Source organism: Acanthochromis polyacanthus, chromosome 9, assembly GCF_021347895.1.
Source record: "Acanthochromis polyacanthus isolate Apoly-LR-REF ecotype Palm Island chromosome 9, KAUST_Apoly_ChrSc, whole genome shotgun sequence".
NCBI lineage: Eukaryota > Metazoa > Chordata > Actinopteri > Pomacentridae > Acanthochromis > Acanthochromis polyacanthus.
The window spans coordinates 27,092,281-27,120,130 of NC_067121.1; the positions used below are offsets into that span (position 1 = coordinate 27,092,281).

Consider the following 27,850-nt stretch of genomic DNA (forward strand, 5'->3'; position numbering starts at 1 on the left):
ACTGCTGTTCTAATACGCGGCATCTCCACACCACCGTAGCTCACATCCTCCTAAGTAAAAGCTAGTTGGTGCAGCTGTGGCTAGAATATAAGTGACTGACAGCAGGATTATGTGGCTAGCTGAGCTTAAAAAAGCGGTGAGAATAATCGTTTTGTGGGCAGGCTTCACTGTCAAACATCAGAGGCTGTTGGGTTGCTTTGCTCAGGGTAGCAGCTGCAGACGCTGCAAAATGCACTACTACACTAAGTAGCATCATCCTGCAGTGGTGAAACACCTCTTTTCCATTCTCATCGAGGTCGTATACCTGGTGGGGAGGTGGGGGAGGATACTCTTTGTACAAATCTTCCAAATAATCCTCCATGTCAGCCATGTTCAGGTCATGGTCCACCTCAACATCCAACCTGATCAGAGGGGTCTCGAGCTCAGGTGTTGGCATGTGGTTGTCTCTTTCGACGTATGGGGTACCATAAGACAGTCCCAGAACGGGATCAGGGAAGGCCAGCCTCGAGCCTCCGTTACGGGGGCTCTGTCGGTGCAAGACTGGCAGCTTGCTCCCCTTGTTGCTCCGGACGGGTCTGTAGACAGCGTAGCTTTGGAGCAAACAGAGGGCCAGAGAGAGGCTGGGTCCAGGTGACGCTTGGCCGTGTGAAGTTCCCATGTGCTCCTCAGACATGGAGTCAGATATCCGGTCTTCTATGGCTTCCTGGGGGGAGCTCAGTGGTCCATCTGTTACTGCTCCAGGCCGCATGTATTCCTCTGCTGTCTCCAAGGATGCGACAGAGGGGCTGGAGCTAGCTCGTCCGGCCAGCGTGCGATCGCTGTCGGATGTCCTCGATGGGTCCTGAGATCCAGGGACCAGAGTTAAAGAGGAGGGGGGTTCTTCTGAATCATCCACAGTTTTTCTCTCTCCTTCACCACCTCCTCCAGTCACGCTCCCTCCAATAATGCTGGCTGAATACCTGGTTGACGGTCCGCAAGAGATGCTCCGTGCCACCTTTCTGGGCACCTTACAGACAGCTTCATAGTCAGAGTCAGCCACCCTCCAATGGGAACATCCCAGACACCTCCTGGGAGTGCTGGGTGCACAGCGCTGAGAGCCTGTGACCTCTGACCCTGGACCAGCAGGACACTGAGGGTGGTGGTGATGCTGGCAGTCCAGGCCATCTTCTGCCCACGACTCATACAAAGAGTAGACCAGATCGTCCTGGAGCAGGGCGCAGTACTTAGCATGGGTAAGACCAGAAATATCCACCATCCCATCTCCTCGTCCTTCATTCGGTCCAGTTACTGTCACAGCTCCCTCCTCTGAGTTGGTTTTCCGGTAGAGCCCGCCGATACACTGCCTCAGCCGGTGTTTCTCCTGCAGGAGCCGCTGCAACCTTTCGATGGACAGGGCCTCCACCCGGGCGATGACCGTGTCGAAGCGGTACATGCGGTCCAGCATGAAGATGCACTTTGAGCAGGCAAACTCCCCCCTGCCGTCTCGGGTCAGCTCCTGGCCCAGAGCGTGAGACAGCAGCACCTGCAGGTTGAGCTTGGCAGTCGGGTGGAAGATCCATCGCCTCTGGTTACCGCAGAGCTCCCGTCCACAGATGCGACACGCCTCCTTCATCCTGACATCAAGCATTCCCCCCAAGCTTGTAATTATCAAGGAGTGGCTGAATCTACTACTGACTCTAACGTGAGGGTGTAAGAATACCTGGATCCTTATAATGAATCTGATCCTTTAGAAATAAGAAGCAAAAAATGTCCAGCTGCATCAGATTTCACAATAAAAGAAACAGTGTGATGCTCTTAAGGACACCACATTAAATAAAGTGAGATGAGGTAGAAGAAAGAGCAGTCTTGGCTTGTAGAGGATGGTTGCACTTGTGGTTCTTGGCAGGACAGAAAACCAGGCAATGAAAGCGGATCAATAGATAATGTGACTATAATTGAAGGTTTCCTTCAGCTCAGGACCATTTGTTTTAGGAGCAGGTGCACTGGGAATATGGCGCACACCGCTCATGTTATGTCCCTTCAGTCAGATGTTGGGTTTAGAAGTAAAATGTCACCAAACCACCGTTTCGCATTTTCCAACACCACCGCACGCGCCTCTGCACCATCACTCTGCTGTCACGGACACGCGAACCGCACCGCGCGCCGCCGGGCTCATCATGAGGAGGGAGGAACCGATAATCCACCGGCCTGCACGCGGACACGCAGCGGTAACACGCGTCCCGGGACGATCCTCTTCCGTCGGTGTCTGCGTCCGACGGAAAGACGGTCCGTTCATCTCAGGGCTGTTACTGACCGCTACACAGACACACGCCGGTGCGCGGTGCTCCGCTCAGACGGGGATCCTCCGGGCAGATAACGATGTGGCTGCCCGAGTCAGACCTGCAGCGGCGGAGCGCACCATTCTGGGCAAACGGAGGGGTGGAGAAGCCCGGTGCAGTCACACAGAGCTAATCATAGACTGATATTTAATGTGACACTGACTCAAAACCGCTATTCCCCTTCTGAAACACACACACAAATTCAATCCTAGAAAAAAACACTCCTTATTTTGTGTCTATTGGTAAAAAAGACAAAATGTGGTTCCCCTGGGAAACTGTTACTTCCTCCTGCCCGGTTTACTAAGCTCTGTTCGCCTGACTGAACAGGTGAAATGATCAGCAGCACGACGCTGGGAAAAATTGAATATCGCTGAGACTCTATTCATTTGAGCAATTATTTACTTGCAAATTAAAATTAGCTTTATTTACACAGCCACAGAGCTGACACACTGTCACACCATGCCATGCAAAGCCCAATTAGGCAAGAAGTAATTAAAAATGCACGTTTATTCAATAATAAAATTACTGAATGTGTCAAAATATGCGATTTAATAGCAAATTTATTCTGCTATCTCTTCCATTCTATTGTATATTATGTGTTAAAGCAGGTCAAGGAGGGGGAGCCAAATACTATAACATAGATATATATATAGGCCAGCAGAGCAGTTCAGTAACAATGCCACAGCTTCTCTCCCTCAGTCACAACCACACAATAGGTTCTGCACAAAGTCAGCAACAATTGTACAACCTTTACAAGTCATCAGGTCACTACACACAATTATAAAGTACAGAATCAATTTCATGCTTTTCTATTAACGAGCCCTGAGTCATGCCCCAGACCTTTAGTCCTTCATTTCATCAGCTAAAGAGGCAGATTAAAGGCAAAGAGGATGCGTCCTCTACTACACACATGATGATCAGTGAGCGATAAACATAACAAAATGATGTATATATTGAGGTTAAACAAGGCTTCTATTCAGTGATCAACGACGTTGTCTGAGGCCCCATGTTGTGCTAAACTCTCAGTAGAGGTCATTGTCAAAGTAGCCGCATATTAAAGTCACTGCTTGACAGATATTCATTTTGATATCAATAAATCACTTGAGTCAGTTGTCATCAAATACTTTTAGCTGCAGGTTTATAATGCGATTTCTGTTCTCTATAAAGCAAGCAACAGTAGTGGCATTAAGCATGTTTGTGACAGCTCTGGAGGCACGGCTTACTTGTAGAATTTGTAAATATGTAAATATGTTGGTAAATGTTACATGTTCATTTGTTGACTGTATTAAACATTATAGTAAAGGTATAATCTAACTGTTGTAGCGAGTTTTGCATCTTAATAGCACCCCCGTCACACCAAACAGAAGCGTCCAAAACATGTTGTTGCCTCAAGGTTATTATTGTTTTTACTTCCTGTTGCCATGGCGCTGATACTCAAACAATGATTTCAATGTGATGTACAAATAACCAAACCTTTATCCTGCATTTGACTGTGTTAGTTCATCTCCACAGTGACCATCGCTTTAATTTTGACAAGGGAGCACAAACAGATGGTCACGCTGTCACGCTGTGACTTCCAAACTGATACGTAATGTAAAATCCCGTCGGCCATTTATAGACTTTCATCCTCAAAGCTACGTCAACGTCTTTGATTGCTGAATATTTGAAGGTTAATTACTGCGGCTGAGTCATTTTATCAAACACAGATGTTTTTGCTGCAGACAGCCACATGTGAAAAAGATGCAGTTGGATATTCTTTCTGGTTTCACTGAGAAATCTAATACTAACAAATACAACCATATTTCATGCTTTAGAGTTTCTCAGTGTATGAGTTACTATGATATATTCTTTTAAAAAAAAGAACCCTCGGAAATAAAGGTTTCAGATTAGATTTATTTCCAGCTTCCTCCTCTCTGTGGTCATATATTGACTAAATGTCTGTGGTGTCTGGGGAACTAATTAAGAGCTCTTATGGCGGGTGCCTGTCTGAAACAACACAACTTGATATCAGTGTCGGGATCCCTGAGCACTCAAAGGTCACTCTGACCTATCGACAACCCGACTGAAACCAGAGCTGCTAAACTGCCAACCAGAGAGATGAACTCACGCACATATGAAAGGAGGCACCTCGTGAAAATGTACAAACTCACACACATGCACATGCCAGACCCCAGCTACAATGATCCATGCATTACGTGTTTTGAACTCTGCGAGGAGATGCACATGTAGCTCTGAACAGACACACTGCATCAGTTTCTGTCACTGATTTTAAAGACAACAATATTAGAACCTTTTAAATCTATAAGATACAACTATGTTTCCTAAATTCAGTATCCAGCTATGCCCTGTAGGATGCACAGAAATGCAGAGAAGTTCATTTTGATTTAGCATTAAGATAAGAAAGGAAAAAAGTCTGACTGGCTCAAAAGAGGGTTCATTATCGGGGCACAGATGGCAGGAGCTTTAGCTACAAAGATTGCTCATTTGATTATTGTTTGAATAGGAACAGCAAACAGAGTCACATCTGCAATTTGGTCAGTAAATATGAAAGTTGTGGCAGACATCTGATGACTGTGGTGCTCATGCATTTGTGCAGCATGCAAGAAAGAACAGAAGAGCAACTTTTCCACAGGAGAACGAGAATGTAAGGACGCAATCACCACGATTACAAACAATAATGCACATTTGAGAGGTCAGTGTTGAAAAAAAACCCAGAGGAACTGGAGATGTGGAAAATAGTAATACGATCAGAGTTATCCTTCCTTTAATTTTGACTAGTGGGTGAGTGCAAGTGTGGCACACACCATGAGACCGGTTCAAGCCTGAATGTTTGACTTCGACAGTGAGGGGATCTGGTGGCTCTGTTATGCTGTGGAGGGCATTTTGCTGGCATGGTTTGGATCCACCTGTCCCCTTAGAGGGAAAGGTCACTGCTAGTCAGTACAAAGTTCTTCTAAGTGATTGACTTTATCTTGTGATTAAATATTTCTATTCTGATGGGAGTGGCCTCCTTCAGCTATACTGCACAAGGGGTCACTGAATGGACAGAATATGAAAATGATGTAAATTGTACGCTATGGCCTTTACAGTCACCAGATATCAATCCAGCTGACACACATGGAAGATTTTGGACCAATGAGACGTCTTACGCTGGTGTTTGCTGTAATCTGTCACTCATCTGTGCTCTTCTAATGCTATACAGTGCCTCACATGCACATTTTAACCACTTACACAACAAACAACTTTCATTTCCTTCCAGTTCTGCAAGTCAAACATCCTCTGCACGCACCCAATGTTATGCATTTCCTCATGCAACAGCTGTGCTCATACTGGTTCTTTATCTTTTCTTATGTGTACCTAGTAAATACTCAGACACAAAATACTGATTATCCTATGTAAATTGTACAGGTTCTCTAGTGACTAATGCTTTGTACATACAGTGTAGTTGTCCATCAACGAACATTCAGCTTTGTTTATTTTCTCAGTGCACACAGAGAGGCTCACATTCACACACTTTTATGCATACATGCATACAGTGTGAAATCTGAGCAGAGAGCCTGCTTGGCAGCTCCATTTGCATCCTTCATTCAAAACTGATTTACAAGTTAAAACTCCTGTAGAGGCACCGTGAAAACAAAATGCTGCTGAAAATCAGCCAACAAGTATGTTTGCAGCAACGCTGACACATGAATGCTATAGCCAAAAGCCAAGAAGCAACACAGCACAGACCTATAAGATAAATCTGACTCAAACGACACTATGATTACGATTATTAACTTATAGAACTAACAAGATAAAGATTGCATCAGGATTAGTGTGAGCTACTGTTAAAGTAATGGTCTCTCTACATTTTCAGTTTCGTTATGAATCAGGACAGAAATGTGTCCTTGGGGATGTCACTGTTGTTAGCGCCTGTAAATGTAATGAGATTCTGGCACTTAATGTGATGAGATAAGCCCTTTATAAGAATGCCTGTACTTTCAATGGAAGCCAAACATATTGCATCATCCACTGCAGGTTTCATAAGCACACACTTCCTGTTGTTTCTCCTCCATTCTATTTTGTTTGTTACCTTTGTTGAAATGAACTAATCCACTGGCAAATAACTATCATTTGCCAGTCTGGCTTGGAATAATCCATAAAACTAATGATTCATTGAACATCCAGAGTTATACTGCACAAAGATAAGCAAAATTTAGCTTCCCAGATGATGTTTCACTGGATGGTGGATGATAAATTATTTTTTGCCACAGCGTTGGTAACAGTCGGTTCTTTCAGCTAGGGTATAAGGATGCCTTTGCTCTGGCATTACAGAGAGCGTATTGATTTGATTATGGTGATTTCTGCACAAAACATTCTACAGAGCCAGAAGGCACTTTGGGAGCATTTAAATGCTGCACCTTTTTCAGGGGCAAAAAATTAGGAAAAATGTTCAATTTTTGTAAGGATTTGTTGGTTCTGTACAAAAACTCTTGAAACTAGCAGTGAATGCAAATCTATTCATCACAATATAAAACTTTTTATCTGACTCCATCTTAATTACTATAGATAGATTCTGTAAAATGACATGGAATCTAAAAATTATTCAAATATATTTCATGTTTTATCTCCAGATGTCAGCTCTTGTGTGAAAATGCTATGTGTCATTTCTCCATGAGGAGGCAGAGTCAGTCTGACATAACACGCTGCACTCAAATAATGAGAACTGTGATGCTGCTCTGACACTTAGTGGAGAACTTAAACATAACAAGTTGAGGCGAATGACACAAAGCTCTTGTCAAGTGATTCACCCAAATTCAGCTACAATGTTCCACATACCTGCATCTCCTGTTCGATGCGTAGCCTCTCTTGGCCAAGTTCCTCCTGGTAGAACTGTGAAACGGAGAAGACGTATTATAAACCTACTGTATGTGCTCTTAAATTTCAGAATTGAAAAGTCAATATTTATATTCAGTTGTAAGATTTATGAAGAGCAGGAACACATACATCTGCACAGAAATTGTAAATTGTTATTTTGATCACATAATCTTATGTGTGTGTGTGTGTGTGTGTGTGTGTGTGTGTGTGTGTGTGTGTGTGTGTGTGTGTGTGTGTGTGTGTGTGTGTGTGTGTGTGTGTGTGTGTGGTTGTTAAAGTAGTGTTTGCCGGATGCAGACAGCTCCTGCAACCTACAAGAACAGCTGTTAAAATAAGACAGAGGAATGCCACATATGCCGCTTCAGGAGCCCCTTTCTTAAATAGAAGTGTGGTGGTCCAGTAGCCTAGCCGCGCTAGACCCAGCTCTTAAGACACAAGGGTCTAGGAACGCTCGACAGGGAGGGAGGTGGGCTAAAAGGTTGTCTTTCAAATCACTCTGCAGCAATTGGGTAGGTATACAACCAATCAGCGCACTGAATAGGCTGACGTAGTTCCTAAGAGCGCCGGATTGTGGCTAAGTCCCATTAGCTTCCCAACCAGCGGAGCCAACTGGTATATTAAGGATTTGCCATATCCCGTCGGCATAAGTCCAAATACGTCTTTCTTTTCAATGAAACACTTCAGTGCTGTCCTTTGTTTATCTTACAAGTTGAATTTTAGCTTCAAATCTTTAAGGGCTGTGGTCAAAGCCGAGTTGAAAGATAACTGTTTATTGTGCGCCGGTTGTTTCTGTCAGAATCGTCGCGCCTCTGTCGTCACTTCGTTACGCCCGCCTTCTGACTCTACACTTCATGGTGATTCGTCCAGCCAGTTTTAGGAGCATCCAACCTCGAGCCTTATGGAGGGTAACTAGACCCACCCTGGCAGAGAATTAAATTTGTTGCCGTGGGCTGTCTAGCGCGGCTAGGCTAGTGGTCCATAGGAATGCAGTAAAACTAGAAGCTCAATATAAATTGTTCCAGGTGTGACCAAAACAGGTCAAACTCTGCACCAAGATAAAAAACGTTTACTGAAAGGTCCTACATTTCCTCAGATTAGAGAAAAGAAACACAAAACAATGAGGACTCGGCTGCAATGAGGTGACACAAAACAATTTCTGGAACAAAATAAAAGCCATATTTACCTCTACATCCTTGTCCTTCTGTAGCAGAGATGAAGACAGCTCCTGAACTTGTCCCTCCAGCTCTCCCACCCTGAGTGTGAGTGTTGTCTTCTCTCCACACAGTTCAGTGATGAGGGCCTCTTTGGAACAAAGCTCTTTAGTCAGCTCCTCTATTAACCTGAACATAGACAGACAGAGGCTCAGCGGTCAATGACAGAGAACAATCGATTTAGTTTGGTGTTCATGATGATTGAGGGGATTTTTTTTAGTGTTTTGTACCTGTCTTTATTGGTGTTTGATGGGGACAGGATGCTAGGAGGCCTCTCATCCTCAGGGATATCCTCCATGGCGGTGTCTAAGGACAGGAGGGAAGCATGGGAGTGTGATCCAGCCAGCGAGGCCATCCGCTCGGCCTCGCTGCGTGCAAGCTGGGCCTCCTGCAATGCACACGCAGCGGTTATGATTTGAAAAAGCAGGGACACTTAAGTGCTGGTATCACTAGATGACAGGATGAGTAGACCAACCTCCTGCAGGAGCTGAATCTTTGTTTCAAGCACCTGCTGCATATGGTCAATTTCCTGCTGTCTCTCCTGACATCGCCTCTGTAGCTCTGCTTCATTGTGGTTGGTCAAGCTCTCTGCTGTTGTGCTGAGCAAGACAAAAAGTCAGAATTAATCACCACATCTGATCAGATGTCAAACTAAACTGGATGAACTTAGCTTATTTTAGGGTGGTAAGCACAGGGGAATCCTGGTTAAACTTTCTGTGCAGATCAAAACAATATTTTGCACTCATTAAGGCTGTGGTGATGGATCAGGACTTCCATAACTTTAGTTAAGGTGTAGAAGTTGGCATGTTACCACTCTATTTCCATCAAAATAATGAATATCAATCAACATTTCAGATTTTCTGTTCTTCATCTTACGTTCAAGTTGTGAACATTACCTAAACTAGCTAAATCATATTTATACTGATTAATTAGTAGCTACCAATTCTGAATGTTAAATTTATTTCAAATCTATAAGAGATCTGAAAGGTTTCAGATTTGAAAAGTACATTTGGATCCAATAAAATTATTTCAAACCACAGCACTGGTTTATATTCACAACCAAATGTAGTCAGAGGGGTCAGTTTTAGGATACGATGGAGACATTAGCGAGAGCCAAGAAATAATATGATGTCATCACCTTTCTGTCTGGTACAGTGCTCATGGGATTCCCTTACACCTTCCACTTATAGCAGAGATTAAGTAAGTGCCCCACCCGTGGTGTGTTTTGTTTTTTTTTTGGTCTTATATCTCTACAGAAGTGATATTCAGACAGTCCTTGGCTGAAGGCTTGATTTTATACAAGAGTAAATGCAATTTAGATATCTATCTAGACATATTAGATACGTCCATTCCCACTGATAATAACCCGGATTTTGGTAATTATGCATTGTCTTCAAACCAATGCTTATGTGCTATAAATGTGATGGTTTCCTGTCAGAATGTGGTGAAACACTCTGCTGATACACACAGGTAAAGGTGTACTGGATATACATGAAAAGCACATTATTTCAAACGTTGACATTTCTTACAAACATCTTCTTTTGTGTTCTTCTACAAACATGCCACGTAGCTCCTGGTGTGTTTCCCTCATTTCTTTGGACTCCAACTGTGCAAGCATCTGTCTGTATCACTTAGTCAGTCAACGAATGTATCCCAGAATTCCTGCTCCCAGAATGGCACACGCCGGCCTGTCGCCATGAGTCCTGTTCTGGACCCTCTCTACATACATTTTTAACTCTATCTACCAAATGCAGCAGCTCAGATAACAGGGATATTTTGAACCAGTCTGAGTATTGTAGGTGTCTGTCTCGTGGACAAGTGTCCTTCATCAGAAGTGGAAGACCTTCAGACTACGTGGACAGTCCAAAAACCACACATTCTATTTAGTCATCTTTATCTGTCCACACTGTAAACATTTTGAACACCCATCACACCTGTACCTGAAGCAGTTGAGTCAACTAAAACAAAGAACGAGTAGAAATGATAAAACGGCAGTAGCAAGGCAAAATCAATGTGAGACTCCAACAACCGCCGTCTAAAACATCTCACACAGAACAGTGGTTCACATCATATTTTTATACTGCTACTAATACCGCAGAGAAGGAGGCCAGTAATTAAATATAGTTTATCTGCTCCAAGAGTATCAACAGCTGGCCAGTGATGCAGCATACTGATTTAAAGGGCAACAACCATGACCTTAAAGCAGCAACTCATCAAAGCAATATAAGGCCTAACAATTTTGAAATGTAAGTACTAGACTGTGGCAGCTGCAGTGGCACCAGGGTAACAACTCAATAGGACTTTTGCTTACATTGGCAATTTAATCTACAAAGTCACTGCATCAGTTTCAAGCTACATCCTAGAAACAAGCCTGTCACAGTTACTAAGGTATCCCCTAATCATTATATAAGCTAACCATGATCATTATGTACTATCCTAACATGTGTGAAAAGAGCTATATGAAAACTAAAAGAAATGCCATTTTTATTCAAATTTCCACATTGTTTTCCACCATTAGTGACCCCTTCTTTTGCACCAATTGTGTATTTCGAGGTACTTAGCTTGTAATATTTGACGAGCTGCATTACAATGAGCATGCACTGACATTAATGTCACCGATTTTGATCAAACACCATAGCAGCACTGTGAGCACATTTTGGTTTTCAGTCAAATGAAAAAGCAACAGTGCAATGACTTGTCAGAGGTGATTTGATAGATTCAAAGCAAAAAGTTGGTGGGCAATGGCGCTAATGCCAATACCTGAAATAATCTGAAATTTTATGGTTGTGACAAGCCTACCGCCACCATGACCAGCAGGTAGTGGAGAACAACTGTTCTACAAAATAGTGGTGTCAAAAACAGAAATAATTTTCTTCAAATCCCATTCACTGGTCGCCCTGTCTGTTAAACTACACATAAAGTCGATCAAATCAGCCAAGTTACTCTTTATACACCACTTCAGTTTAAACAGAAACTCCACTGTTAAAAGTAATGACATTTCCAAAATACCGAGATATTTTTTATGTGAAACTGATCATCATATTTAACTAAATTTGGCACTGTATTGCTGAAAGGCACTTATCAGGGTGGATACTTGCAACCAAAGCTGGAAAACCTGGATTTTACAAATTTTCTGAGAGAGGTTTATGCAACACGTTGGAGGCTGACACTGCAGGTTGCATAAACATATTGTGTGTGTATGTGTGTTTGCATATGCGTGTGTGTTAAATCTCTATCAGCAGCTGCATGGCATATGAGCTGTTAGAGGTATGAAGTGTTACAAGAGGAGTATGTAGAGAATCACAGCTAATCTCTGGCAAGAACACACTCTAACACCCGTACATGGAATTGCACAACCACATATAAACACACATGCATCACTTTCATCAGCCACAAAGTCCAACAGATGAATAACAGAGTTGATCTGTTGTATCAAAGGCAAAGCCTACCAGAAAGGAAAGCTAAACAATTCCTGAAGCAACTTTTCTGTCAGCGCAGCAGCACACAATGCATTATATTTATTAAAGACTACAAGTACATTATTATGTCACACAGTTGATAACAGTCTGTCTTAGCTATGAATCATTACTAATGTTAAAGAGCAGGAAAGACCTTTCACAGTGTGCTAATTCCAAAGCTAAGCATTGATCTCTACCTTTTAGTTACGGAAAAGTCATCTTTGGTGTGAAGAATCCTTATAACTTTGAAGAGAAACTGTTTGGATACCAAGATATTATTTGTAGACTTACAGTGCTTTGTCCAGAAGGTCCTGTTTCTCTTGGAGCTCCTGCTTCAAGCTCTCTACTTCCACCTTCAGCTCGATGTTCTGCAACAGATGAAGAGCAAAGAGGTGATCAATTACTCAACAGTGTAGTCAGACCATTAGCAGAATTACTTAGCATGATCTTCACCACCAACAACAACATTTCAGGAACATAAATAATGTAATTATATTGACTTGTAATTATATAGCCATGTGTCCTGGTCATGATAATCTTAAGAGCTTCAGAAGTAGTCAACTGGATTTCTCTTTAAGGTTTCAACCCTCATCCAAGAGGCTTCCTTGGTTTTGGGTAAGACTTTCATTCCACTTATCGTGAATGTTTCAAACGTGGAGTCATTTTGTTTCTGTTTCTCTGGTTGTGATGTTGCTTTGGCGTTATTTGTCCTTGACTGCAATGTTAAGAATTTCTATTACTGCTATGACTGTGCTGAGTTCATGTACTGTCATTTCAGGGTCTGATCACTCCTGTCCCTAAATGCATCAGTTGTAAAATAAAGTCATTTTATTGTCTTGATCAGCTACTGGTTCTGTATCTTTACTAGATCCTGTTCTGCTATATGTGTAGTTAAGGATAAGTCTGTGTTTTTCTGCATCTCAGTATGAAACAGAGGTGATTCCTGTAGACTGAGTCTCCTTGATATCAAATCATACTCTGCACCATAGGAGGAGTGTTCGTCCCAAAGTGTAAAACAGCACGTATCTTGAATGAGAAACATTTTCAAGAACCAAAAAAAGAGCCTGGTTGCCTTCAGCTGAAGCACTTACAATAAACTGCTACACCAATGACAATGATTAGTGGATATTTGAACCTTTAAAAAACAAACTACCAAAAAAAAACCCTGATGACACCTATTAGGGTAAAACCAATAATAAAATGATAAGCAGTTTCCCAGTGGAAAAACAACAAAAACCTCAGAAGTCAAAGCTTTCGAAATCATGTAAAGCTTCATTATGATGCTCTAAAAACACAATATGAAGTCATTTTCATCGGCTATTTTGTCTTAAACAGTTAAAGATTAACCATGTCTACAGAGAAACATACAGACACGTAATCACTTTAACAGCTTATCATACATGGCAGATACAAATGGAAGATCATGTGGTTTATATATTATTAATACAATATATTAATAGCTCATCACTTTTTGTAGATTGCATCTGTATGTCTGATATATATCAATGCTTATATGTTTCCTGGGTTTGTCTGATTGTCAAGGTTACCTCCTCTACCTCTCACACGTTCAGCTCTTTTTTGTCTTGTTCCCTGCTCGGTTTTTCTCAGCCACCACATCTCCCCATCTCACTGTAATCTCTCTGTTCCTGCCGTGTGGGTGTTGAGTGTCATCAGTGCAGAGCATCTGACTGTGCTGTCATGGCTGATCTATTTAGAGCTGCAGAATTCAGGGCAGCTCAAATACTCACTCATGGTGCCAAAGGCTGAACGCTACAGTTTGTTTACCTGCAGGTATCTACAGGGGAGAATTCAGGGGGCAATCAGTGCTCATTTACTGGGCGAGGGGATTTAAACAGCGGGAACGGTGGGGATCATTCTTTCCATTCTGACCTTAGACAGGCAAGAGAGGACAGTTTATCAGTCTGTCAGAGTCTGTCTGGTGGAGTCAGATCAGATGCTGATGGTGCTCTCATGGGTCTTTTTTTTTTTTGACAATGTCAATTTTTAATTTCACTTCCTCTACATGCAGCCTGCTGACCTTCACTTGTCCCTGCCAGAGAGCTGCATGTCCATTATACTCACAACAAGCAGTTCCACACATGCAGCAATGATTGCAGCCTGAAACCTACCAACAAACATTTTTCTTAACAGGAAACATGAGCGTTCACATACCTCTGGTCGCCAAACACACATACACATCCATTCTACACATATGAACAGTGTACAGGATAATCACAGCGTTTAGTGAGATCTGAGCAGTACAGACACTTAACTATCACACATATTATACCAATACGACAAGAAGAGCTGCAGTGATTAGTTGTCAACAATTAAACGAATCGCTTTGGTAAACAATGAATCGACCAAATAATTTTTCCATTAGTTAATTGATTAATTCAACAGATAAAACAACAATGACAATAACTGTTATTTGCATCCTTATGGACAAGTATTATACTGTGATTTTTGTTTGCATTGTCAGACACGAAATAATTTGATTTTTACCATAAAATAACTGTAAATAATATGATATAAAAGTTAATAGAAAACTGATTAGCAATGTAGTAGTAGTAAAGTAATTCTCCAATAAGACGTTTTTCTGCATTTCTTACATCACTGCAGATTTTTGAAGACACCGATTCTTAGATAGGCATTTTTCTTTCACTGTTTTTGGCATTTTGTAGAGAAAATAATGAATGAAAATGAGTAGAGCCACTGAAGAAGACAATAATTGTAACTGCAGCCCTACGGAGGTGAAAACACTTTTTGGATTTCAAGTAGTTTCAGTATTGTGGAAGACAAACAGTAAGAAAAGAAGGACGATAGCAGTTTCTTTTGAAGGACGTTAAGGTGGGTGGTGTTTAGTGAGACAAACAAGATGCGTGCTTCATCACTAAATATTTCCTAATCAGACTGAGCAGTGTTCAATGCAAAGAAATCTGTAACTATAATAATAATAACATGACTCACAGATGTGTGCTTCTACTGATACTGATCATTTAAGTTGCTCCAATCCATTCATCTCTATGGACTCCACCACATGTATGGTACTAAGCAATGCAGTCGTACCTACAGCTTATGCAACACCTGATCAGACACATGAACTGCACAGCTATGGACAGTAAATCACTCGACTAAATGCTCTGAAAATAAATGAAGTACCACACATGCGAGGAGAACAAGTATTCCTGCGCGTGTCAACAACATGGTTTACAGTAAGAGAGATGTTTCCCAGCTTGAAAAGAGCTCTATATATAGACACCATCACTGTGCACCTGCTATTCTGGCCTCTCCTGGGCGGTCGGACCTCAGCAACAGATCCGCTTTTAACTAAAGGAGCGGGCTGCATTTGAAACACTGACGGGACGACCACACATAAAGAAGCACACCTGCACCATTGTGAATGAACACCCACTAGTCAAATATTATCACAGAAGTTCATTTAGCTTAAATTCATATAATAATAATCCTGCTCATTGTGCACTAATCCACTGTAAAGATTCATATAATTACAAAGTATGATCTCCAACATTTTAGCAATTTAGAATTATAATTTTTGTAGTATAAACAAACACATTCACAGGATCCAGTTTCTTAAATATGAAGATTTGCTGCTTTTCATTGACAATTTGACTTTTTTGAGTTGTTGACTGTTAGATTGACAAAACAAGACATTTGGCTCTTCAATCAAATTTATTAGGAAGAACAGTGAAACACATAATTCCACATTTAAGCTGCAGCTCTAGATATAAACATATTCTGCTTCTGTAATAATATATGTGAATCATAACATGATAAATGGCATTACATGACTAAAAGAGAAACAAACATACAAACATGCACGTGTTATAATGCATGAGTTGTGTCCTACGGCAAACCAGCGCACTGAAGGGTGCTCTATAAATAGAGGTTCTCGAGCGCTCTGAGAGATCACTATGTGCCCAGGACCAACACACTTAGTCTGCACTGTATTACATGCAATACCTCAGAGAGAGGATGGGAACACTGGTGCTCCATCACGATACTTGATGGGAGCAGCTCAGGTCGGGTCACTTTCATGGAACAAAGATTTAGTCTCCAATAAAAAGTGATTCGACTGATTAATCTTCAGCCACACGGAGTGAGAGATCTTTAAATTAAACTCCAGCTGCATGTCTGTGCAACGTGAGAGCAGTTTACTCAATCAGCGCTGGTATGCAGTAATAGTGGAAGAACGCTCAGGTCTTGTTTGGCCGGATCAAACCATCACATATCGACTAATTGTTGGTGATCAGAAGGGCTTTAACACAAAGCGAGGAAAACAGAGTTGAGTTCTAAATGCTGGCTGGGTTGTGCAAACAGACAACAGCTGAAGTGGGTCACCTTATTGTAGGTGCATGTTTCACACACACACACACACACACACACACACACACACACACACACACACACACACACACACACACACACACACACACACACAGATGGATGCAGACACATTTAGAAACAAGCAGAGGAAAACAACACATTTTAAAAACAGCAGACTCACAGAGGCCCAGAGAGAGACAAGTAGGATAAAAAATAGTGCAATTTCAAGGCTGCAATTAATGTTTAATCTGACTGGTTTCTGATTCATCAGTCAGTAATTATGTAATCTAGCAAATGTCAAAAAACATCGTGGTGAATTTGTTTTGTTTAACAAAAAAGCTCAAAGCCCTAAGACATTCAAAAAGCAGAAAACAGTCACTTTATTAATCCAAAAAAGCACATTTGCTGTCCATTTTGCATAATTTTGAATCCCAGCGACGAAACAGCAACAAACTACAATAGAAAAACATTTGGCACTGAGCATTAGTGACAATATGATTGGTGACTGGAGGGACAAATAGGAAAACAATACTTTTTGACACTTTACTGTGTTGTAGACCTTCAAACTCAATAATATACTGTATGACTCAGCCATCCTAAGGAAACAACAGGTGAAAAAAATCAAAACCCTATTTTTAATTTGTTATCAAGCAGCAGATTGTATCAGCTAAGGTATCTCATGCTCTCACACGTCTCGAACACGTGCCCGGTGTGATAAAATGTTTGCCTGGGAGCGTTTAAAGCCCGTATTTCCAAAAATGGCCTTTCATGGCTAAAGCGGCACAGAAGAATAACAGGTCTGAACATCTCAGTCTGTGGAAATATTGCATAACGTTGGCACTGTTCTGTATGATTTTTTTTAATAATCTGGGCAGAAAGTTGATGCCTGCAGGATCGTGAAAAGACATCTCAATGAGCAACATTATGTTAAAACAGGCAAAAAATATATATAAATAGGTTAGAATTTTACATATCTGAAGTCATTAAAGGTGGGAAAATTTTGAAGAGGATGAATGTGAAAAAAAATATTGTCTGAGCTCAAGCAAATATAAGAAAAACGTCTTGGGTGTAACACTAATTAAAATCAGTATTTTTTAAAATTTAGATTAACATGCAATGATCCAAATCTCTCCCTGTACTGATCCCTGTAATACTTCAGGATATTTTGCCAAATACCAATCCAATACTAGTGCTTACTTTGTTTCTGATTTGATCTGGTTTGTGTGATTTTTAGAACTTCTTGAATACTTTGTGCCGCTGATTTATTTTAACAAAACAGTATTGACATTCAGCATTCAGTGCTACTTATGGCTGTCACTAATGTTCTGTCTTGATAGGTTTTTCATAGCCCATTTTCAGAATTGTCAGGTTCACAAGGTTTTTCAGACTTACAAAGTGATTATTATTCTAGTGTCTCTGGGCTGTGAGGAAAGATTGAATTTATTCAGTTTAACCATCAGGCATGAAATCTTCACAAACGAGACACCAATGGACAGAAAACTGAGGTCCTTCTGGGCAAAGATCTAGTTAATGTGTACTCTTTCACGCATGTAGCAGTCATATCTTAAGCAAGCACTTACTAAAGCAAACACATGGCAGGTCACATCATCACAACCAGATCAGTGCGACAGCTGGGTCAACAAGCAGTAAGTAGCTTAGTAAAGGAATGGTTGATAAAGTAGCACTGATGAAAGGACAAATTAAATCTTCTGATTAACCCCTCACTTCCATATAACGCAAAGTGCAACTGTTAGTGAAATAACCATTTAAAGAGCAACCACTTACAGCCCCATTCATCACCAGCCAAGCCATCTCTCATTCATTTCCTTTAACTAGAAGAGAGGCGTCCTACTTACTGTGCGGTAGACATCTTCACTGCTCTCCTCGTACTTCTGCTGTATCCTCTCCTCCAGGAAGTAGATACGGAGCTTGAGGCTGAAGTTCTCCTTCTTCAGGTCATTCAGGTGCTGCGATAAAGTACGGTAACCGTTAGACATGACCGTCAAAGAGCACCGAAACGGCTTGACATGTCCGTAATAGATCAGAAATCAGTCGACTTCGACCTCTCCGTATCATCAGGGAACACGGAGTCCATATTAGAGGACAGCCACTATCAAGGCATGTCCGTGTGTTGGAGTCCGGTAAGCGACAGACATGCTAGCTCCTTCTCCAAAAGAAAAATCCCAAATTTTTGAAAAACTGGCCTCTAACAGTCCATTGGGATACTATCTACAAAACCACACACATGCACACACACTAAAACTAACACACACACACACACATTCACACACACTACAGTTCAAAGGGGCGTTTGCAGTGCAGAGGGCTACTCTGCAGCCCGGCGGTCAGAGATGCATCCATGTCAGCTCCATGGTGTGTTGTGGTCTGCCCGGGGATGGGACAGGAGCTTATTTTACTGGAAGAGACATCCGTGGAATCCCAGACCGCCAGGGGACATGAGTGGAAAGGGGAGATGAGGGGAGGAAGGAGGAGGGGGAGGTGAAAGGCTCACAGGCACTTGTGATATGAAGGCAAATCTCACCCCTCCGCAAAAAAGGAGAGCTGACAGGAACAAACAGGAGCTTGACAAGAAAGGAGACACTAATGAGTGGCTTTCTCTGCTTTACATTTTATCTACTGCATTCTAGATAATTATAATAGATGCTATTAATTATATCCTCTGAATCCGAAATCCAGTTGGTTATAAAATGTCAAAATTAAAGCATTAATCACACCTAGAAAGTATAAAAACAGAAGGAATGGTCAGATTTTCAGCCTTTTAACATTCACTAAACTAAATAAATGGATCTGAGTTTAAAACTGGCCTGGAGGCTGTGTTATCACAGGGCAGATACAAATAAAATACAATATAGTCACTATTTTTTTAAGCATTGCGAACATCTGTGGGCACTTACATATGTTGATTATAGTAGATTATATAATTTCTTTAAATTTTTTGCAAAAATCAGTATTAAAAGAAATTCAACTTTATTTTTGAAGCACGTTTTAATTTATGAATTATTACATTCTAATCATGTGAGACTTCTTAAAATATATTTTGGAGTTCTATTTCCAGCTATTGTTGTGCTGTTTCAATACAGTTGCAGGACTCCATATTGCAGTGAAAAATTAGCCCACAATGAGTAAAAATGTGACCGGAGCAAAGAAAAGAACAGCTGTAAAGTCAAGACAGACCATTCTACAAAGCCCAAAGTCAGCGTGAGAATAGCCACAGAATAGTCAAGGTATGAGCGGCTACTGTGGTAGTATAAGCCAGGAGATGGCTATCTGCCTGCTGAAACACAAACTGGTTTGAAATCAGGCACTGGTTTCAAACCAGTTCTCGAACTGCTTTTGGTGGAAAACAGGTTATCAGGGTACTGATACAACTAACAAGTTTATTAAACTGGGAAGCAAAAAGAGTTGTCTTTGTTTTAGGTTTCACTTGTTTTGTGGAGGCACTAATGAATTTTGGAATTTCCACCTGTTCAGTATCACTCTCTGCAAAATGAGTGGTTTTCTGAACTGCCTCATCTCTTCCTGAATAACAACATGCAGCATGTCTGACTGAGAGTTGTGCCAATAAAGTCTTCTAATATAGGCTAATGTTCTAGAAGGACTCTTACAACAGTCTCAGTTTAGATAAATTATTGTTTTTACATAAATGTCAATATTTATGTCAAATGTCAATGTGAGATACCTCAATGTGTCACTAAGTTTAGGCTGAATGAATGTTAACCAGACTGCATAATAAAGATATTATTTATTATACAGTCTATGATGTCAACACTGGGTCACATGAAACACTTAGACAAACAAAAAATTATCACCCAGCTTAGGAGCTATATGGAGCTTCTTACTTAAAAAAGCCGTAAAATTAGGAAATTTACAACAACGGCAAAAACAACAAAACGGGAAAGGCTGGTTTACTTCCGTAGCATCAAAAGGCAGACAGAAAACACGTTAGCAACGAGCTAAAGCTAGCTAGTGTAGCTAACTTTAGCAAGCAAAATACCCAGCAGCTTCTCAGAGCTAAATGCAGAGTAAATATTGAACTTACAGTTGATGTGTGGCAAAGAACATGAGTATAAATTAGTGCTAATGTAAGTTAACTCTGTGCTAACACGTTAGCTTTGGTATGTTTTGGTGTTCTTGTGCTCCCTATTGGCCAAAATAAACCTAATGTAGCATTTAGCTAACAAAAAAGTCCCAGACAGACCGAGATACTGTTTCGTTTTCTTTCGTTACAATAATATCATATGAATGACCATTGAGTTTGTCGTTGTTAAAGTTAAAAGAGGCTGGTGGGAGCATGGACAGACAGGTGAGTGTAAAGAAGTAAGAGGAAATAGGAGACCTGGGAGCTGTGATCGACGGTGCTATTTATAGGGAGGTGTCCTGAATCTCAGGGAGTGGTGAATCCCTGAATGTCCCTCAGAGACATGAGTGAAAGAAGTAACCTGAAGTGTAAAGACAGGAACAGGGTCCGACAAAATTTAAGCTTTTTTGTCACAGGAAGCAGCAGACCTCAGCTGGCACAGAGCTTGCATAATAAAGTGACTGAAACAGAGAGGTTACGTCATTTTTAGCTCTAAATGCATTCAGTGAGTGTGCCCATTATAGTGTCATATTACATGCTGGAGCTAAATAATTCAGTGCAAAGATAGGCCAGGCGCCAAGCTACGGCTCCATATAACATTAGGGATGACATCATGTATGTGGTGTGTATTTTTAAGACTCCACACACACACACACACACACACACACACACACAGTATAGTCACGCCTTTGCACACACTCACTTTACAGCTCTTGATCATAGACAAATAAACAGGAGTGATGGTGTCTGAACATGTGCATGTGTCAGGTGTAAAAGTGACACATCCATGAAGTGGTAGTCATGTAAGCGACTCCACATGTGAGTAGCACTAAAGTCACTGCAGCTTTCGTGACTGGTTTGTCACACCTCCTCATTTAACAGGCCTTAGCTGCTCCCCCAGCAGTGTGTTTTATTCTGATCTGGTGTGTGTGTAAAATGTCACAGATTTCAGTGTATGTGGTGGAAAATGTGCAGGAATCAATACTATGCAACACATTAGGTATTTTAGAAAATAATGAGCCATTCTTGTGCAAATTGTTTTACAAAGACTATAAGCTGCCACTATTGGGTTTATAGAAATTATTATTTAGGAATGCTATAGATTCTCTGTGTCCATTTTCTTTGCTCCTAAAGCAAGATGTCTATTTGCTTTCTTGCCTAATTGGAGGATCTGCAAACCTCTATGTGTTAATTATGAAGCTAAAAATACATTTACTAGCACCTCTGTGTGTTTCTTTCATCCACACACAAACATACATTTAAAAACAAGATTTTTATCGATAGTTCCATGCTGTACCTATTTAAATTTAAGACTGTTTACCAACTAGCTTAATCTCTCCCCAGTGAAGCTGCTACCTAAAATCCATCTCTGTAGGTGTCTGTAGATGCAACTAGCCTCATTGTCCACACAACTATCCTAATTAGCACAAAAAAGCATATGTTAATATGAATTTACACTCATTCCATTTACATAAAAAAAGTACTGTAACCCTGTTTTGTTTCATGTGGCAAAATGAGTAACCAGCATAAGCAGCAAAACCATTCTGAGTTTCACATTCTTGATCATCTTCTTCGTCTCTAGCGTCAATCTTTCAGCGAAGCATAAAAATCAGGGAATTTGTGTCATGTTCAAGAACATTCACAACAGCTGCCTACGGCCAGACATTAAAAGGAATATTCAAGTGCTTTCCTCTAAGATGCGACTGCTACAATGTCCAATAATAGAGCGGAGGAGACTGAAAGCCTAAAGTGGGCCATGCAGTAGCCAGAGGGAGGTTTAAGATACCAGGAGAGTTCTGGGTGTTTTCCTTCCAACATTCCCAGCTGCAGGTGCTCTCCTTTTCTGCACACTATATTATAAAATATGCGCTCCAGATGGTTTGGATATGAGCATGAATTTCTGTGCTCAGACTCCTGATTTCCTCAACACCGTTATCTTCAATTGTACTTATTAAAGCATGCAGCCACAAGATGGCACTGTGAGTGCCTGGCACAAAATTCAAAGACAGAATTCGTCATCACGTTGAAGAACAAGGCAGGATCAGTACATGGAGCTCACTGATATATAAAGATGAAGGATCTGACCTGTTCAAACTGCTTGAGTGTGTGAAGCTGAAGAGGAGGAGAGTTGTCTGTTTCATCACTACACAAATCTGAAAAGGAGAAACATGTACATTTGAAAACCCTTTGTAATTCTTTATTTTATCAGGTGAGATGAGTTTGCAGTTTCTCATTTACAATGATGACATGGCAAGAGGCCCCAGCAGGAAGAAAGATAACAAATAAATAATACATATACAAAAATGCAACATCTGATCAGACACATGCACTGCAGACACACCAACAAAAAAACACATTAAATGAATGCAAAAAGGAAATAAAACTACCAAAAGGACACACAACTAATACAAAAAAGGTAAAACAACCACAAACACACAAAATTAATACAAAAAGATCCAAAACAAGTACAAAGACACACAAAATGAATGCAAAAAGCCCCGAAACATTCACAAAGAGACACAAAACGTAAGCACAAAGACATAAGACACTAAGATACACAAAACCAATACAACTGATGGAAAACTACAAAGAAATGCACATTAATGCAAAAAGACGCAAAACAACCACAGAGAAAAAATTAATACAAAACAGCCAAAAAAAACTAGAGACACAAAAAAAGTACAAAAAGACCCTAAGCAACCAAAAATAGAATTAAAACATAAGAAAAAAGACCCTAAATATTCATAAAGAGATGCAAAATGTAAGCACAAAGACCTAAAATAACCACAAAGACACAAAACCAATACAAAAAGACATAAAACAACCATAGAGACAAACAACAAATGCAAAAGGATGGAAAACTACAAAGAAATGCAAAATTAACACAAAAAGACGTAAACAACCACAGTAATAAAATTAATACAATAAGAGCACAAACAGTCATAAATTGACTTAAAACAAATGTATAAGAGCCTAAATATTCACAAAGAGATGTAAATTTCAATCAGGAAATGTGGAAATCATACGAGAGCTGATGTCTGATAAAAACGTAAGCTTACATACCTGTCATGTGACCTGTGAGTTTGGATGATGAATCCTCTTCCAGAGTACTATGAGAGACACAGCAGAAATCATTGTCAGCATAAGCAACAAAACACAAACACAGTGCACAAAAAAATGACAGTGATAAATGAAACCTACAGCAGCATGCTCATTCCAGCATTAATGGCACACAAAAGAGCAACTAATGGTCTTATTTGGTGATCCTGTTAAACAAAGAGCTCTATAGAAATTTAAAAGCCACTACAATCTTCTCTCTATAACAGCATGATCTCATTTGCACCTCTGTAGGGGACAGGAGGGATGTGAGGTGTTGGGAGGAACCACTGAGGGTCAGAGTTCAACTGAGTCTCTGTACAAATGTCTGGGAGTTTACACTGCAGTTAGTCTTAATCTGGTTACAACCACTGATTAGACTGCAGGCAAACACACTGAATGATTTACATAAGGGATTGTCTGATTGGCAAATGCACTCTACTTAAATGAAGCATCCCTGACCGTACACTGTTCAAAAATAAAAGAAAAAAAGTCTAGCAGCAACTGGGGAAACATGGCGGAATACTGTAATGCTTACAAAATTGTTAAAACTGTGAAAATAGTGGGTGGCAAACATCTGTGAAATAATAATATAGATTTTTTTTAGCTGATTTAAATGCAGTAAAAAAATGTGTAATTTTACAGTCACACTATATAAGAAGAAACTAATATATGTAAAAACACAGTCTATGGGCAAATTAATACTTTTTTCTGTCATTTTACTATTATTTGTAATTCAACAACAAAAAAAATCACTAACATAACAGTTTTTAAAAACTTCAGTCCTTAATTTGCTATACATAATTTTCTTTCAAACAGCAAATATCTCTAAAGTAATAATATTTTTGTTGATTTCAATAAGCTTCTAAAAATAGGATTATTTTACGGTCAAATGCTGTCAAAGGATGATTCACAATTTTTAAAAATGACTCAAACCAATAGATGAAAGAGAAAGTTAAAGCAGATTCAATAAATAACAAGAAAAGCAGTCAGAGAGCGCAGTACTCTGCCAAGGCAGCACAGTTGTTGTATGATTTCCAACAGTTTGGTCCCGATAAGTCCGTAGCAGTGGATTTGCAGGAGGATCGCAGTCATGTGATCGTCAGCAGGCAGCTGACGTAGCGTTCACTTGTTGTCATAGTTACAGTGAGGCCGTGACGCTGTCTGAATCCATGGATCCAGACTATAAGCCGCATCACTGCCGAAATCTAATCAATTGGTCCTTGTATCATTTCTGACCTCTGAAAATTTCATCCAAATCTATTAGTACGTTTTTGACTAATGTTGCACATAGATAGAAGGACAAATGTACACAGATTGTCACATAACTTAGTCCCTTGGTGGAGTGACAATAAAAAAAAAAATCATAAAAGAGGTGTCGACACTAAACCTTTCAAGTTTACAATAAAAGTACAACCACTAGTGAGCCTTTCCACAGAAAAACCTCAGTGATTGAGTTGAAGGTTAGGTTGTTGTTGATCATTATCCCCAAGTACTTGTACTGTTGGACAACTTCAACCGTCAGACCATGAACAAAAACAGCTCCCTTCTTCAGTTTTGGACACATTTACACTCAAGTATGACTGTGCATGCCAATCTGTGACATTAGCAACACAATGACAAAGTCATCTACAAACCTAATGTTGGTCTGTCCTCATACTGACTGTCACCCATTTGTCCATAGAACACATAAAAGCAGTGAGAGGACAAACCCCGGGGGGGAAACAATGGAAGCTAAAAGCTGATCGATATAATGTCAATCACTCTCACTTTTTGGGATCTATCAGTTAAAAATCAACCAGCTGTGATATTAAGGTCAGTGTTGTAAAAGCATAAAACTGATGAGTCCCTCTGCTGAAATGTGAGGTTGGACACAGTTAAAAGCTGTGGAGAAATCAATAAAAAGCTGTCTTTTGTTCCCTCCAGATGTCCCAGAACCATGATCTGTTTAGTGCACATGGCATCCTCAACAACACTGCCTGATCTGTAAGCAAACTGTAGTGGGTCCAAATTCACCTGAACTGCCCCCTCAATTTCATTTGCAGTGATTTTTCTCAAAGCGTGCGCTACAGGATGACAGTTATTAAGACATTTAGGGGCTTTAGACTGAGAAACAATCACAGATTCTCTCCAGAGTTGAGGACCCTCAAGAGGCTCAAGTAATTTTGTAAAGTTGTCAACCACCATTAGACCAGTACTTTTCCTCTCCTTCACTCCCTGGAAGAGCTTTGAAACCATGTCCCTAGGCACATGTCCATCTGCTCTGAGGAAGCATTGACACATACAGACAGTTCCCTACTAAAATCAAGAGTGCATGCGGACGTTATGGACAGTTTTGGGCTGTTAATACATACACTTAACTCTGTAAAGACCCTGTATGACCCAGACAGATAGATAGATAGATAGATAGATAGATAGATAGATAGATAGATAGATAAACCCAAATATAGAAAATCTTTTTACAAAAAATAAAAATAAATAGATAAATCATTGCATATGTATATATATATATATATATATATATATATATATATATATATATATATATATATATATACTATATATATATATATTTGTAAAATATATATCTAAAAATATGAATATATAATATATAGAAAAAATCTGCAAAAAAAATATATATATAAACCAAAATACAGAAAAAATATATATATATACACAAATACAATATATCTTTTTTTTTTTAAATTTTGCTAATTTTGTTATAATATATATATATATATATATATATATAGAGAGAGAGAGAGAGAGAGAGAGAGAGAGAGCGATAGATAGATAGAATAATTTAAAAATATAAAACTGATGTATAACAGTGGATTTTAAAGGGTTAACATGTAAATCATTGTTTTTGTTCTGTGATTTTAACAGTTATAATCTTCAAAGAATTACAGGTAAAAACTGTTAAAAGGCTCCCATTTTTTTTACAGTGTGGCCTCCACATGCAGACATATGGACACCTCCTAGCAGCATTTGCTCCCTGGTTTTCCTGCTGCTGCCTCACTGTCCACCAGGCCTGTTCTGTCCGTCACTTCCTCCTTTCCAGTCTGTGCATTGTAAATTCTTTAGACAGCTGCTGGCTCAGAAAATGTAAAGACAGTTGGTGCATGCCAGGTGGATAAATAGCCTCCATGCTGCATTATTGAGGTGGGCAGGGCAGCGTAGGCACATTTTAGGCAGTTTTTCTCCATGCAAGCTTCAGTGGGATGATCCATGTGTGGCCACAGAGGACTGGGAGATGCAGTAACCCACATCTGACACATTGCATAAACAATCTGAATCAATAGGAGAAACTGTGAAAGACTGTGAAAACCTTGAAGGAATGTAATCTTAGTAATCACTTCTAGGACAGCTGCATTAAGTGTCTCCTGGGCTCCACTGGCCAAATTCACAACCGGGCCCTTTAAATAGCCTATTTACTGCATCGCGATTTTTGATTTCTGCAAAGTAGGACACAACTAGCGCATCTCTAGTCACATATTTGACCAGAAAACCAGCTGAATTTAGCCATACTTGAAGGAAAATACAGAAATCTGGCGCAACCCACCTATCAGTTTAAATTTGTGTCGCCAGCGGCCTCAGTAGCTCCATCCATAAAGCATGCAGGAGGCTACAGTAGTCACTGTGATGCAGCTGCTTCTGAGAAAATGGCCTTTATTTGAGCAGAGGATGGATGACTGCTGGGATCAGCAGTATGTGGCAGACAAGACACAAAACACGCGAATATAACCAAAACAGATGCGTTCATGAGCCCAAACCCCAGCTGGTTTGTGTGTCGTGTTGTGTTCAGATGCCCACGGATTGCTGCTGTTCTTCCCCCCTTAAAACAATCGTCTTGATGCCCGCTCACCTCTCCGGATCTCCCCAGATCTGCTCCGGCGGCGATGAGCTCCAATCCATAAAGGCTGCTCCTTCGGTCCTTCAGTCCTCCATGCCTTCAAACCGTCCGTAGCTCATTTTCAAAGAGGAAACACGGCAGCCACACCGGGACGCGGTATCTGCAGCGGTCGAGGCATCGCTCAGGTCTGAGGGGGTGTGTGAGGGTGGAAATAAAAGCCCCTCATCCCTCAGTAGAGCCCCGCTGGTAGAGCTGCCCACCGCAGGACCTGCTGCCAAGACTGACTGTTATGTTAAAGATACAGCTCTCACATTGTCTTTGGATTTTTTGGAAAAATTACACTTCCCTAAATGAAATTAAAGCCCTATTTCCAAAGCAATATGTAACCTACACTGTATTTAAAAAATGTAAAAATAAAAAATCTTTTTAAAAAAACTGTGAAAATCTGACAGAAAAGGTTAAAAAAAACAAATAAAAACAGTGAAATGCTATCACATTAATATCACTGTTAAACAGCACTAACAACAACAAACATTTGTGAAAATTATATTCTTCAGCAAATCTGAAGAATATAAGAACAAAACATGTCTGATGTAGTTTTGGCCTGTGTG

At 40.3% G+C, this 27,850-nt stretch overlaps 1 protein-coding gene across 5 annotated transcripts in view; it reads right to left on the reverse strand.

Annotated features, from left to right (window-relative positions):
* Positions 1 to 27,531, reverse strand: part of LOC110953519 (myomegalin) — a 51,995-nt gene extending 24,464 nt beyond the window's left edge. For 3 of the 5 annotated variants that reach the window (XM_022197570.2, XM_022197571.2, XM_022197568.2), the window contains exon 1: positions 305 to 2,365. In XM_022197570.2, the coding sequence (XP_022053262.2) occupies positions 305 to 1,627 (1,323 nt within the window). In that variant the 5' untranslated portion in view covers positions 1,628 to 2,365. Of the gene's footprint in view, positions 1 to 304; positions 2,367 to 7,136; positions 7,191 to 8,358; positions 8,516 to 8,616; positions 8,775 to 8,861; positions 8,986 to 12,135; positions 12,213 to 18,047; positions 18,159 to 22,375; positions 22,444 to 23,353; positions 23,401 to 27,251 lie in introns of those variants that run through there. The other 2 variants (XM_022197572.2, XM_022197569.2) reach the window with 2 other exon arrangements.
* Between the last annotated feature and the right edge of the window lie 319 nt (positions 27,532 to 27,850).